At 34.3% G+C, this 15,467-nt stretch overlaps 1 protein-coding gene across 1 annotated transcript; it reads right to left on the reverse strand.

Moving 5' to 3' along the window:
• Nucleotides 1–815: 815 nt before the first annotated feature.
• Nucleotides 816–15,462, reverse strand: Sras (Ras converting CAAX endopeptidase Sras). Its single transcript, XM_085948089.1, has 6 exons — nt 15,291–15,462; nt 11,532–11,776; nt 8,378–8,545; nt 6,925–6,993; nt 2,601–2,663; nt 816–1,521 (listed from the first exon to the last, which is right to left on the reverse strand). Exons 1-6 carry the CDS (start codon nt 15,389–15,391, stop codon nt 1,316–1,318), a joined length of 852 nt encoding a protein of 283 aa, XP_085804215.1. The 5' UTR covers nt 15,392–15,462; the 3' UTR covers nt 816–1,315.
• Nucleotides 15,463–15,467: the final 5 nt, after the last annotated feature.

Below are 15,467 nucleotides of genomic sequence, written 5' to 3' on the forward strand. Positions count from 1 at the left end.
ATAATAAAATTAATTCTGTCAATAAATAAAAATAAGCATATCATAAATTATTGTAAATATGATTTTAATAAAAGTATATTATTTTCATTAGTGATTTGTATGACACCGGTAATAAAAAAAAAAATGTAAAAATGTTGTGCCTGTTTAAAGTCTGTTCAGTTTAAGGCCAGCGCTACACTACGCGGAAGATGCGCGACGGAACGCCAATACATTTTATTACATATAATTTGCTGTCATCGGGCACATTACGCGGAAGATCGGTTGTCCGTCAGCGGGCCGCACAATATCGGCGTTTGCTCCGTCCTCCGCGAACCGATCTTCCGTCAGCGTCAGATCGGCAACGTTGCATTGTATGTTACTTAATGCAACGCAGCACATTCGGCGGATAGTCGGCGTTGCGTGCGCAAATAAATAAGCGTTGGCAGTCGACTGATAATCTGCCATGGAATATTGAATGTGGCTGCAATGTTTTGTAACGGATTTACCGCCACGTAAATTCAGCTATGGAACTTCCGTCTAGTGTGGGCCTAGCCTAAGGGCCAGATGCAGTCATATTTAAATGCGTGAGTCTTCAGCAGCTGAAATCACCAATTTAGTGATAGGGCTGTGATACTTAATTGCGAAATAGAAAATATTTTATTAATATTTAAAAATAAATAGGAATTAAGTGAAATATATAATAACAATTATTATTAATACTTCAGTTATTTAATCACATTTAGAAGCATCTATCAAGCTCTCTTTTGCACTTTGGGGATCATTTAGTTGGTTCCCAATAAGTGTGTACTAATGCTAATGCACTCGAATCATTTGTAGGCCGGAATTCATACGGCGTTGATGGGATGTCCCATTTCTGCAAGTAATTTATAAGAAGTTTTCTTAATTATCACATAGTGTCACGACATTTTTGGTTGATATAAAGATATTTTATTTAATGTAATTACGTAATGAAGTATATTATTATGTCCGATACACAAATATCAGAAATGTGTATTATTATGAAAGGGATCGTCTATACGAACACTTAAAGTAGAGACACCCCTGCATCTGGCCAATAAGTTTTAGCGGTGAGTAGATGAAATTATCGCTATGACACACCATTAGTGACTGACAACTGAACTGAGTCCGACCTAATAGCAGAACTGGCCGCGTAAATCAATCTTGATACGCATATGATTTTATAATGTAAGCATGGGAGAATATTGTTTATTCTATAATGTTTGTGGTAAGGTTGACAAATCGACATCACAGCAATGAGAAATATTGGAGTGATCACATCGTTGACACGTTTCAGCAGTCTATATATAACCATATGTCACTCTTGGTTCCAGTGGATTGTGTTATGGTAAAACGATGGATTCGTGATGGGATTTAATAACAAGCACCACGCTATAAGGCCCACGACATATAATGTGAATATAATGAGCCTTTGCTTTGGTTCATACAGCCAGACTTCACTGAAACTCGGCAGTCCCATGTGATTACAGAAGGCATGGGCAATGAACGGTGCTGCAAAGTGACCTGGAATAAACATACAAAGAAAATAATATTATCTTTATAATCAACCTGTGAAAGCGTTTGAAGCAAAGATGTTCAAGATAGAGCCATCTCTGATTTCCCTACCAAAAATTCCGTTTCATTATGTTAAAAACGCACAAGGAAATTAATGTGAAACATCAGAATGACATTTCAGTTTTTCGATGAAAGTTAGTGACATGCCCGGACTCACAATTACGGAAGAGTCGATTTATCAGCACTTTTTTAAAAATAGGTAAGTACCTACATTATATAAAATAATTAAAAGACTATTGTTATTTTATTCAATACTGAATATACGCAAGATTTGAGAATGTTAAATTTTTCTTATTCAAAATACAGAATATAAAAAAAATCTAAAAGCAAAATTGGTTAGACCACATAGGGACTCAAACCTCACTTCTTTTTACTGTCTGGGTGATGGCTCTATCCCTCGAAACGAGTGGTTATATTGGTAATAAGTTCATTATTTTCTTCTTTTATTGTGCAGCCCCAAAAATAAAATAGTGGCTCGTGTTCCGCTTTGAAGTCTGTTGTTTTGCTTACATAACCAGCATACACATTTTTCAGTGTTCTACGCAAAAATAATGGTCAATGTAATCATGAATGTAAATAACAAATTGGGTGAATCTGAAATTATTATAATGGAATGTCATAGTAGAAGTGTGAAGTTCTCTTCAAATGAACCTGCAATGTGAAGTCACTTGTAGTTTACTTAATCAGTAGACCAGAGGTATTGATGCGTTAGTGAATAGTTGTTGTGTTTCTGGTTTAGTATTCAATTGAAAAACATGGCGAAATGAACATACATATTACGTATTTGAACGAGACAATTATGTTCTTCTCAAATACCCTATTTGGATGTACAATATTTTTACCGCATATTAAATTTTGGTGGAAACTGTATATACAATATCTGTGCACAACTAACCCATTGATATGAAAAATCAAGCAGTACACACACAAAACCCATTTTCACCATAGGTTATGTTTAAAATAATGCCTTATAATTAATTCACCGTGGATCAAACAAAATTATTTCTTAAAAAGGATTTTATAATAACCTGTTCTTGCAAAAAGGAACGCTGAGTATGCTCCGAACAGAGTAGTGTACATAAACTGGAAACCTGGAAAAATAAACAGAATAAAGATACAAGACATAAGCTTCTTATATCAAGGCTCGCACAAACCGACGCGAATATTCGCAACGCAGCCGCTGTCGCTGTTGCTACCGCTTGCATTTGATGCGAATTTCGCGTTTGGCATCACACCAATGCGATAGCGACGCAGACAAAGACTAAATAATTTTATTTCCGCGCCAGATTTAAAATTGTAAATAATATTAATATTTTAGGCCAAATATTGTATAATTTTTATGAATTAAATATGAAAAATATACGTACACTATAGCGCTTTCAGAATTGCTACAACTTTTATCTAATTCGCTTAAAGTGTATTATAGGTGGTAGCATTGGTTGGAGCCATAGACTAGATACGTCAGAAATTTGATTTTGAGCGGCCGTCAAGTTTTAACACAAAACATTTTTACCACGTTTTTTAAATGCATACAATTGAGTAATTTTATTGCATATTTTTTCATGTATTTTTTATGGTTTTTCCATTGAAATTACGTGAAAAATTGCATTTTTGTATTTTCACTAAGTACCCCGTCAAAATATCCTTAAAAAAGCACCCGCCATCGGTACGGAAGGTCCGGTCAAAAGAGTCTCGAAAAAAGCCAACGCCGCTGTAATGCTCCCTACCTACCTGTTGTTAATGAACAAACAAAACATTTATGCACGCAGGGGATCTAAAGATACAATGAAAGCCATCAATTTGTCATATATTTGGCTATTTTTTGAGACTCTTTTGACCGGACCTTCCATACCGATGCGGGTGCTTTTTTCGGGATATTTTGACGGGGTAAATGCGAATGGATGGCAGTGTTGGAGACAAATTGCATCAATGATAATATACAATTATTGATATATTTGAATGCTCGATACCGAAACGTCAAACAATCGCAGCGCTCCATATTGAACTTTGTAAGATAATAACTTAATTCCCTTCCGAAATCTGTGCGTCGCGAATAATTCGCTGCAAATTCGCACTCAAGACGCAAGACGGTCGCGCAAGCGTGCTCTTTCCCGTAAGCCAATACGAGCTTGATTGGCGAATAATTCACCGCGAATATTCGCTTTGGTGTGTGGACCGCATCAAGGGTTATCTTGAGAGGCGCATTTAATAACAACATAAATTTCTACTTGGTCCGCCAGCCACAGATATTTAATTATAAGGGGATTTAAGAGCGTACTTCAGTGAAACGGCAAATAATTTTCAACAGTAAGTGCGACGAAATTTCTCTCTAGTCGTCAATCGGAGACAGACAGTCGAGGTATCCGCACGTCAATATGTTTTGTCATGGCGTCTGATGAAAATATTCTTAAATCTGAAAAGATGACTAAAAAACTTAACATATATACTTAAAAAAGAAAACAAGTCAATGAATATACTATTATTATTAGTAATATAACAATAAAAATAACATTAAATGGACGCATGTTGGATTTTTATGACAAATTATATTTCGTTCGACACGCGTCATTTGTACAATCCGCGCATCGCCTAGCCACGATCTTTTTAGACCATGCCTCAACTGAAGTATAGTCTAAAGAATTACAACAAAGTACATCGACGGTCCCTACGTAAACTTGGACATCTACAAAAATGGAATTTAATAGAAGAGCTATTTGAAGTAAAAAATATCTTAGAATTTATATGTTTTTACTATTAGGCACCTGAAATTCGGAAAGTATTATAAATATCTTCCAAAATAATACACTTGCGTCTCTAACTTTTGCTAACGGCTACCGGCACGGAGTACATATGAGGCGTCTAATTCCAAAAAGCGATCCACATTTGGTCAAAATCGAGAAAAAAGTACGCACGTATTCTTTGTATAATTTTACACAATATGTATTGATCTATAATTTCCAAAACGCGACAAAACCCTACAAAAAAAATATTTTAAAGCGCCAATTCCGTGTTTCATACTATTTAAAGCTTGGCTGATTTCGCACGTGTTCAAGTCAACCAATAAGGGAACGTTCAATATTGCAAATGGCGTCTCATCCGTGTAGCATCCGGTTAATTCATGACACTGCCACGGAAATATGTGCCTTATGCGGACAAAATTAAAAAGTGAGGTACAAGTAGCGCTATGTCCAATTTTATTTTGCCTATATTTATTACATTTAAGAGTTTATCGGCTGAAACAAGTTGCCATTTGGTTCTAATTTCGATATAGAAAACAACGGAAAAAATAATCTCACGTTAAAATAAATAATTGAAGCTTGAAACATAAAAACGTTGTTTCCCGCAAATATCGAATTGTGGACCTGTCGTTTTTTGTAATTAGTCGCCTCATATAGACAACTGACATTATCTGTTTACGTGACTGTCTGGTGTCCAATGTAAAGATAGACATATTAACATATCCGCATTTACGCGGTTCATTTAATAAAATTACAGTATTTGTCCGTTTTTACATAAGATGTCCGAGTTTACGTAGGGACCACCGTTGACATATTTATAAGGCGTCTACTAAAAAAAGCTGATATGTCCACATATGGTCAAAATCTAACAAAAACTACATCCATTTTCTATATGCAATTTCACACAAATTGTAATAGTCTATAACTTTTAAAACGCTCCAAAATCAAATGAAAAAAGTGTTTTTAAACCTAATAATTTACAGAAACCAATTGAAAAATGAAATAATTTATTTATTTAGAAAGAAATTATTTAAAGTGATAAAATGAAATTTTGACAGGTTCAATTTTATTTTTCATGGATTTATTGCAAAAAAGGATTGATCAGCTAATATAAATATTATGCGTATTGCTCTAGTATTAAAATGAAATATGATAGAAAAAGAAACTAACGTAACCAGTTACGCTTGACGCAAAAAAACTTTATTTCGCATTAATATTGAATAATTCAATATTAATGCACAATTATTGTGGATTCATCAGTTTTTGTTATTAGTTAGTTATTAATCATACGATTTTTATAACTTGTTATAAATACAGCTAAAAGCTGATGCGGGGTAAAGGAGTTCATTATCTTTCCCTGCCAACATGATGAAATAAATGCATCATAAAAAGATGTATCATAAAAATTAAATTCATCACTATAATGAATGCATTATATTTCATCCCTAAATTGACACATTGTTATGTGGGTTACAATGCGGAAAGTATATTACACAGAACAGATAAATAAATAGTAATGTAAAAGCCATCGCTGTGGACCAATACTTTAAAGCAGGGTATTTTATTGCGGCCAAGCCATAAAACCTAAATATAACAAAGCATGCCAACGGGACTCAATATTGGATGCATGTTACATTTACGTAACAAACTTTAGACGTAACTATTGAAAATAACATAAATATTCTAACACTTGTTTAAGATTATCCCATATTTTTCCACACTTGAGATATGTAGCCTGTTATGCCCACCAGTAGGGTAAGCCATTTCCCATTAATTTTGTATTTCCTGGTTATATTATGTGGTTATATGAAAATAAAAACAGTATTAGGCAGATAGTGAGTATTTCAATTTACCTACACTTATTCATTCCTTATCCATTGATTTTTCAATGGCATAGAAAAAAACTGTTATACAAAAATATAGGATCTTATACTGTCCGACAAGAAGATCTCGTCGATAACAGGAAGTCGCTGTAGTCGCATATAGAAGACTTCTCAGTGACGTACCTGTCATGGCAGCAACGCGTGTTTAAATAATGTATCGGCTCTCTTTTTAGAAGTGACTCCTTTTCTTCGGAATAAACCATAAGTACATAAACCATAAGACCTATTTTTATTATAAAAAGCATCAAATTATGTAAATTGATAGATCTGTACACCACGGAAGCGTAAAATAAAATGATAAATTTGGGGGCATTCCTCATTTGATAATGGAAGTGCGATTAACTGCACAGGAGGGGCTTGTTAGTTCACAGTTTTAACACATGGACAAGAAGTTCTTGTTCAACAATAATAGTTTTTTTTGATAAGATAGAACTTAAGAGTATTGTAGTAGTAATAACCGAAGCGGAGTTTAAGTCATTCACCTCATGACCAGTAGATTCCGGGCTTGAAACATTCATCTGGGTCAAATTCACATGTTGTTATTAGAATCAATATATATATATATATATTCAAATCCAGGGCATTGTTATAGTGAACGTCAATCAATTCTTGTTAAGTCTGTTGGGATAGGTTTAATTAGAGAATTATGATTGTTGCGAAAGCTACATCAGTCCTGTATTCTAAATATGGAAAAAAAATATTCAAAATAAAGAGAAAATAGTGTCACTTACATGAAATTTTAAGCGTTAGAATCGGATCCCAGCCGCTTCTTAACCTCTCGATCATATGGTGAAAATGTGCTAGAAATAAATAGACACATTTTGTATAGAGGTTCAACCTTAAGGTGATACATCAGTGAAACGGCAAATAATTTTCAACTATAGGCGCGACGAAATTTTGGACTCGCTCGCATTCTGAGATAGAGCGTCGAGCTGGAAGCACGTCACTTTGTTTCGTGATAACGACGGGCATATTAATTATTAAATCGTGTAAAGATGACTAAAAACGTTACCCATTTACTTTAAAAAGAAAACATGTCAATGAATATATTATTATTGTTACTAATAGAACAATAAACAGAACATAAAATGGACGTATGTTGGATTTATATGACAAATTATATTTGGTTTGGCATGCGTCATTTGCACCCGTGACCCGCAATCCACGCATCGCCTAGCCACAATCTTTTTAGACCGTGCCTCAACTGAGGTACAACCTTAATGAATAGCTTGAAAAGAAATAGAGTTGAGGGGTGCCATTTTAGAGAAATACACAGCTTACAATTTGAGATTTTTTACGATAATTTAGATTTAAAAATATTTTAATTAACCTAGGTACGCATATAAATATATATAAATAATTAAAAAGAAAAATATTTTTTATTTACAGTCATAGATAGACTTACAATTAAAAAAAACGTTATAAAATATTGTGAATTTGTTAACCAGTTCTATGTCTTCAGCGAGTTTTCTCGCTCTATGAGGCCATGATCGACAGGCCGCACATACAAAATTCACAAGTTGTTTCATCCGACTTTAAACTCAAATTACTAGCCACTGTCGATTGATTTGCATAATGTAAAAAAATTTAACACATAGTGACGTCTGTTTGAATAACTATGAAATACTACAACACAAATTATCGATATTACAGCGATTTTAGTAAGAGTTTCGCTCTACATTCAACGTGTGACGTTAAAAATCTGCGGCCTATCAGTTACTGCCATAATAATATCGTGAGGCAGAAAAGGGTTAAAGGGTACATCCTTTGGTAATATCTATACATACAAATATGTATGAAATTAACTAATTATTGATGAATCTGTAATTATAGTGTAATTTAATAGTAGAACCGTGAAGTTCTCTTCAAATGAACCTGCTACATGAAGTCACTTGTTACTAACTTCATCAGTTGCAGATCAGAGGTACTTTTTTGCTTCAATTTCGTATATCCAGGCTTCATTTTTATAGAACAATATAACCAAATAAACTTTGTTCATAAAGAATATATAACCAAATAATATATCACTATTAATTGTACTTGTTTTAGAAAAATATAATGCTAATACACAAAGTATTAACTTTTTCATAGTTACCAATTCAACCACACTAAAAAATATTCTGGTTAATTATTCAAAATCAGTGTGACAGTTTTCTCTTTATTAGACCAGTCTTAAAATATTACCTATGCCGAAGACAAATGGGCAGACAATGATGGCAGGAATCGGCGGCAAGCACTCCAGGAGAAGTGGCATCATGCAAGCGCGGAATGTGAACTCTTCGGACAGCGGCGCCACAACGTGATTTCGGACCCAAATTAAGTCTCCCACTGCATTCCACCAGTACATCGGTTCTGAAGAATAAAAATATTAATCAATAAAATCAAAAAAAATAGCATTTAAATTTTTGTATTTATATGCTTTACATAACTGGAATCAAAGGTCAATGTACTCTCTGCTTTATTGACAAGTGAAACACAAAAATTTGTATGGTTTCAAAAGACTTGTTTTCATAACAAACATCTTATGAATAAAACAATATAATTATTATGATTCTTTTGAAAGATAGATATATGTTTATGTGAATATTAGGTTATTTTTTTATATACAGTACTCTCTCAGTAATCCGCCACCCAAAAAACCAGAAAAGTGTCTAATTAGTGAAAACGGCGAAATATAGTGCATAAATACAAAATATTGTAAAAATTATGACAGGTATTTAGTAATAGTTTTTATTGTGAAATTTGTACTAGCAACTTACGGTTTTTTTATGATCAAATTCAATTATGTATTAAATTATACATATCGTCGCCATAGATGTCAAGGGAGTCAGTCCACAAAATCATAATGCTGAGAAACAGGCATGCAAAGATTTTGTGTGACAAATAAAAATCACATTTTTTTTTGATATTTTTTGTTTTCGGTGAAACTTTGAACATAGAATATACCTTGTGGTGTTACCTTTTTATTATTTTATACAAATAACTAAAAAAATAGTATCTTAGAAGTTATGTGTGTTATATCTCTTGACCACTGAATATTGAAATGTACAAAAAATGTAGTCAAAAGAGTTTTGTGGCTTAAATCCATTGACCACTGCATCTTTGATGATTTTAAAATGCTTCTGGCTCCCTTGACATCTACGGCGACGATATACAAATTAACAATAAAAAAATTAACACAACCACTTGTTCAGTGTTGTTTGTTTTTCTCTCTCTGAATATTGTTGGAAGATTGTGTCATCTCATAATTTATGCAACATGATGAATGTGTTGATGGTTGCATTATTTTCCTCTGCCCATTTAATGGTAACACGTCAGTCCCGGCTAGTGCATCTTCTGATTTGACTGCACGAGCTGCGGTCGGTTGACAATTATTGCCTTCATCCTCAGAATCCAAGCCTCTTCTTGACGTGTTTACGAGCTCGTCAGTCGGAAGTGGCGCATACCCCTCAGAACTCTCCGCTATCCATTCATTCAAAACATGTTGCGTTAGCTCTAGTTTTCATTCGCCCTCTGAATCAATTCTTCTAATGGAACTAAGTCTTCCGGTTCCCAGTTTTCATCATCTTGATTCATGGAGGGCCACAGCTTTTTTCACGATTAAATTATTGCTTGTCTCAGTAGATTGTTCCATGCTCAGCTAGATTAAATACGACGGCAGACAGCTGATATTGACACGCGGCAGACTATTGAATTTTACATATGAATACCAGCGAATTAGAGCTTGATTTTAAATAATTACAAGATAAAAAGAACTTTTTATATACAACGTTTTTAAATTCTCTATTGAATCATATAAACTTGACTTGACTAGCTTAAACAATCAAAAAAATTTGTACTTGATAGAAATAATACTGAAATGTCATTTTGACATGTCATATTGATTTCCATAGTAACGCACGTATATATTAATAATTTAGTTGCTAGGACCCCAGACCCTAGCAACCAATAATGGTGTCGAAATAACTTTTCATACAACACAGAATTAACTGAAAATGAATTCAATTCTACTTAAAGATGGCTAAAAGTATTAAAAAAATGCATTGGCATTGTGTTTTGATATATTCTAAAAGTTTCAAATGTCTAGCTAGTCGGGAAGTTAGTTAAAAATCGATTGCAAGATTTGTACCGGAGAAATAAGAATACGAGCTAAGAAAAACGTTGTAATAACGGCGGATTATAGTAGTTGTTGGTTAATCGAACGGCGGATTACTGAGAGAGTACTGTACATTTGATTGTTTATCCAACTTTCAGAGGATATTTTATAACACACCTCAAATGAAACATCAAAAGTTTGCATTGAAATATTGAAGACATATAAGACATCATTGGGTTTTATATATCTAAAAAATCGTAATCATATTTAACTGTTTATGAAATATTTTGTTTTTTGATTGACTTCGAAATTATATCACTAAAATATAAATTATTGGATATGCCGGAACTATTTACAATAAATTTGAAAATGTTACTCCGCAATGTCTGTCCAATAATTGTGTGTCAGATTCATCAGTCATGCGACATCTTGCTAAGTGGCATGATGTGAAATACATTTTTACGTATCGTATAATAATTAGGCATTATGGCATAAAAACTCAATCCTTGCCCTTGGAAAATAAAAAAAATCAAATTATATAATTATTGTGTATTAATACTGCGATACATTTGCAATGCCACATCACTTCATAACTTATGTACAGCTTTAAGCCAGCTCCCATATTTAAACTCGTCTTGACTGCAACATGTCGAATATGTCAATGGGATTTTATTGGTATTCACAAAACACACGTAACCTAATGGATCTTCTCCGCATACTGCTGGAATGCGACATTTTAGTTTGAAAAAAAAACAGGTGGTGTCGCTAGCAACAAATTTCACGTAACTTGGACCACATGTCGCACATCCTTAGTGTTGCAGTTACGCATACGCAGACGCTACGAGTTAGCCATTTCTAATTCAAACGTCAAACTCGCCAGTCACCATGGCCGATGAGTGCACCAATATATATTTTGACAATGGATGCACTAGGCATTGATATGTGCCTAATTGATGGATGAACCAAATATTTTCGCATACTTGGCGTCTGATTTTGCATTGGATTTTTGTGCAATGTCGTTTAATTTTTGTTGACGACGTTGATGTTTTGACAGCTGGCAAGTGTCACTGTCACTATGCGGCTATGTATGAGGGCGAGAGATGTAACATGGATGCAACATTCCTACAAAGTTTGATTTTGGGCTGTGTCGCAGACAAAACGATATTGGATGTGAGACATGGCTATACTTCACTGATTTCACTTTGATTTGCCTTTAGAAACTATTCGATAATATTTCATTACCTGCGTATATTTTCCACATTCCAGAAATTGCATACATGCTAAGAGGTCCCAAATACAGCACCATGGTGAGAAGCAGTGGTAAAACAGAGGCCTGAATTATCCCAGCGGTCCTGATACCCATTTGTTCGAATAGTGTACCTCTGTCAAGGCTCTCTTTGGATAAACATATCCATAGAAAAAGCGGTGATATCACTGTCATTACGACCACACTGACAAATCTCCGCTTTATTGTCGATGGGTGGTCTCTGAAATGAAAAAAAAACAAATTAAAGAAACATACATATGAATCTGACTGACTCTGCCTCCAAATACGACTGTGATTGTGAATCTGATTTTAACAATATTTTGACCTTTTTGATACATCAGTGAAACGGCAAATAATTTTCAACTATAGGCGCGAAGAAATTTTGGACTCGCTGCCATTCGGAGAGAGAACATCGAGCTGGGAGCACATCAATTTGTTTCGTGATGGCGACGGGGGTATTAATTCTTAAATCGTGTAAAGATGACTAAAAACGTTACCCATTTACTTTAAAAAGAAAACATGTGAATGAATATATTATTATTGTTACTAATAGAACAATAAACAGAACATTAAATGGACGCATTTTGGATTCATATGAAAAATTATATTTCGTTTGGCATGCGTCATTTGCACCCGCGACCCGCAATCAGCGCATCGCCTAGCCACAATCTTTTTAGACCGTGTCTCAACTGAGGTATAGCTTTAAAGATGTTAAAAATTCCTTCATCTACCAGATAGTGATTTCTGTGGTATAGATAAAGGTTTCCTTCAACATCTGTTTTGCACAAATAATATCTGTTATATAAACAAAAAACATAAGTAATTAATAAAATCTATAAACAAAAAAAGGTGTCTGAGTTAGTAGATTTTTGATGACTTCAACTCTGTCAAAAATACCATAAATCTCTACTTCCACTCCACAGTCCGGTTTGAATGTATATTTTACGAGTATAATACCTGCATGTTTGACCAAAGCATGTAAATACCAGAGCTGTCGAAGCCCTACATTTTTCAAAGGTTTGGTTCGATTGCAGGGTACGATTCTGACAAAATAAATTTGGAACACCATCATTGTCCATCTCGGCCATCGGCTTTTATACCTGCGTTCTGGAAATGCTTACATAGGTAAGTATGGCATTATATTCGACCTTTTAATGAATGATTCGAAGTCGAAAACTATATATTATTTAAATGTACATTTTCCTACAAAAAATGCATAGAATTGTTGGTAATATGATACTTTAATGGGGTTCTGGTATCGATTACAAAATAATTATGCAGTTCTCAGGGTTTGGCTCCTGTTCCATTAACAGTATTGGTAAAAGTAATTTACAAATAATAATAATTAAACAGGTTCCATAAACAGTAAACTCCCGGTTATCCGTGTGCGGATTATCTGTGCATGAATTTAATTTTTTAAAAAATCTCTTACTTCCGGAAACATGAACCTCGCTTAGGAAATTTCAAAGTGATATTAGAAAGATTCCTGCAAACAAATCAAAATCACAGATTTTCGTAATAAATAATGAGTAGGGAGCGGATTTATATGCAACAAAAAACATGATTATATGCATGCACATAAGCACTTAAAATCATTAAAATATGCAGTTAAAAATTGTAAATAGGTACCCACTTCACCCAATATTACTGATAAAAAATCGAATAACAAATTAATAATCTCAATCAATATAATACAATAACAAAAAACACAAATAATCAATATAAAGTTAATCAATTACAATTTTCAAAATAGTTTGTTTAAGTACAAATAATTGAATAAGAAATGCAATGTACCTAAACTATACACAACTTTAAAAAACGAAAACGACACACTACTTAACTAGGTAGGTACTATTCTTAAATACTATATATTTACTGTTTTTTTTCTCAGAAAAAAAGTTACAATATTGTGCTCTGGCATTTAAATTTTCCGCATATCTGTAAGTATTTTGTTTATATGCGGAAAACGACCTCTCAAGTCCACAGAGGTGATTGCGCAAAATTTAAATAAAGGTGCCCGCCCGAGTTGACTTCACTTTTTCTGATAAATCCACAGCTCGGGGATGCCATTAAAAATGCAAGTGCATCTAAACTATCTACCTACCTAATTTAGTAATATTTTGATAAAATAATTAAAAAAAAACTAAAATTATAAATGCAAAAGCCCTAAAATATGCATTTATTAATGAAATATGCACTAATGTCTCAAATATGCATTTATATGCACAATAAAATTTTATTTTTGGATTCTGCGTCTTTCAAAACGGATTTCTGTGCAACTCTCATAGCTGTGCATACACCCTAACAAAACATGCACTAGCATATAAATCCGGGCCCTAATAATGAGTATAAAACATGTTAAAATAATTGTCTGCTTTAGAAATGTATAATAAATGTAGGTAGTACCTAAAATAAAAAACCATACTTCGGATTATCCGTGTTTTTTGTTTATCCGTGCCGTCTCTCCCCACCATTAGCCCGGATAATCGGGAGTCTACTGTATTTCCATAAATTTAATCATATAATTAAAATAGTTCTATTCATCTGGATCTGGTTCAACCAAGGTTGCACAGAGAGGTGTCGCTGCAGTATTCTGTGAAGACTAAATGTTGGTTATTTAACGTGGGTATGATGTAAGTTCAAGAGTCTGCTTGTGAGTTTCGAGAACCTATATCTCTGCTGAATCTTAAGAGTACACTGGTTACGACCATATCACGAGTGATGGAGTTGGTGAGGAAATGCGTCACATGTTTGGGACATAATCCGGATGTCGCTCGAGATTACAACATAGTCCCACGGATTCCATTACTATAGTCGACCCGCCCTCACCCTGCAGCGATACTACAGGAGCGATAAGCGACGGTTCTCAGTACGTGAAGGTCTGAGGCACTGACAAGTTTGAAGGCCCCCCTTGTGATTTCTTTAAACTGATATATCGGTACTTTCTAATGAAGCGTCCACATCGTCCGCTTGATGGAAAACTGACATTGCTTTCAAAAGTTGTAACTATAGAGTCTGTATTCTATAAGGTGGCATTCACGTCACGTCATTCGCGGACGGAGAGCATTGTGCCATCGCATTCGACTGTTGCGAGTTTTCAATGGGAGGGAAGGAGAGGGAATGCAGTGATGAATGCTGAAGCGCGGGGGGGGGGGGGAACTGCACGCCAGCTTATAGAAGACAGAGTCTAGTAAATATTCATTCCTTAATTTGCCGCCCCTAAGCAACGCATGGCCTTCACTGTTTGCCATAACATTATAAATCGGTATTGGACGGCTTTGAGGTTAGGCTTTGTTATAATAATGGATAAAGTTTATTAATAACATTGAATTGGTAAGTAGGCAACTGTGTGCGTTAACCTACTGTTAAGATTTTTTTAATTAGCGTCATGCTATATTTTGAAGACAGTATAAATGATCGTGACACCGACAAATAAAAATATTGAACCTAACACAACTCTGATAATATTCATGCAACTATTCAGGAAAACTACGTAAGACAAATTGAAATTTGCAAGTTTGGAATAAGGAAGACGATAGATGCTGGTGTTATCTGAAATTTGCAAGTTTGGAATAAGGAAGACGATAGATGCTGGTGTTATCTGAATTATAAAAACCTGTCCTTAAACCCACACAGTACCAGATTTTAAATAAGGAGATTGACAGAAAACCCTTCTGATACGAGAACATTGCATATTGATAATAAAGCAAAATAAATAGTAAGGCGATGAAAACCTGCTGTGCGGCGAGTTCCAAATGTAAAGACTGGCAACATAAATGATAGATAAAACAACACAAGCCCCTATTGAAGAAGCGCAAGAAATTATAAGCCCCATTTTGACGTTTATCAAATTCCTCAACTTGAAGTGTCACATACCTACTTATTTTGGTTTTGGACTACATACGTGAAGT

This window comes from Rhyacophila brunnea, unplaced genomic scaffold, assembly GCF_057557595.1.
Source record: "Rhyacophila brunnea isolate RB1 unplaced genomic scaffold, BYU_Rbru_1.0 scaffold_20, whole genome shotgun sequence".
Classification (NCBI taxonomy): domain Eukaryota; kingdom Metazoa; phylum Arthropoda; class Insecta; order Trichoptera; family Rhyacophilidae; genus Rhyacophila; species Rhyacophila brunnea.

What these genes read in the sequence shown, in the direction of transcription:
- Sras (XM_085948089.1), bottom strand. Translation starts at nt 15,391, where the DNA reads ATGGGGCTTATAATTTCTTGCGCTTCTTCAATAGGGGCTTGTGTTGTT. An exon ending in CCCATTTGTCTTCGGCATAG is followed by an intron (nt 6,994 to 8,377) that starts GTAATATTTTAA and finishes ATTTATTTCTAG; the next exon opens with CACATTTTCACCATATGATC. An exon ending in GTTCCTTTTTGCAAGAACAG is followed by an intron (nt 1,522 to 2,600) that starts GTTATTATAAAA and finishes TGTTTATTCCAG; the next exon opens with GTCACTTTGCAGCACCGTTC.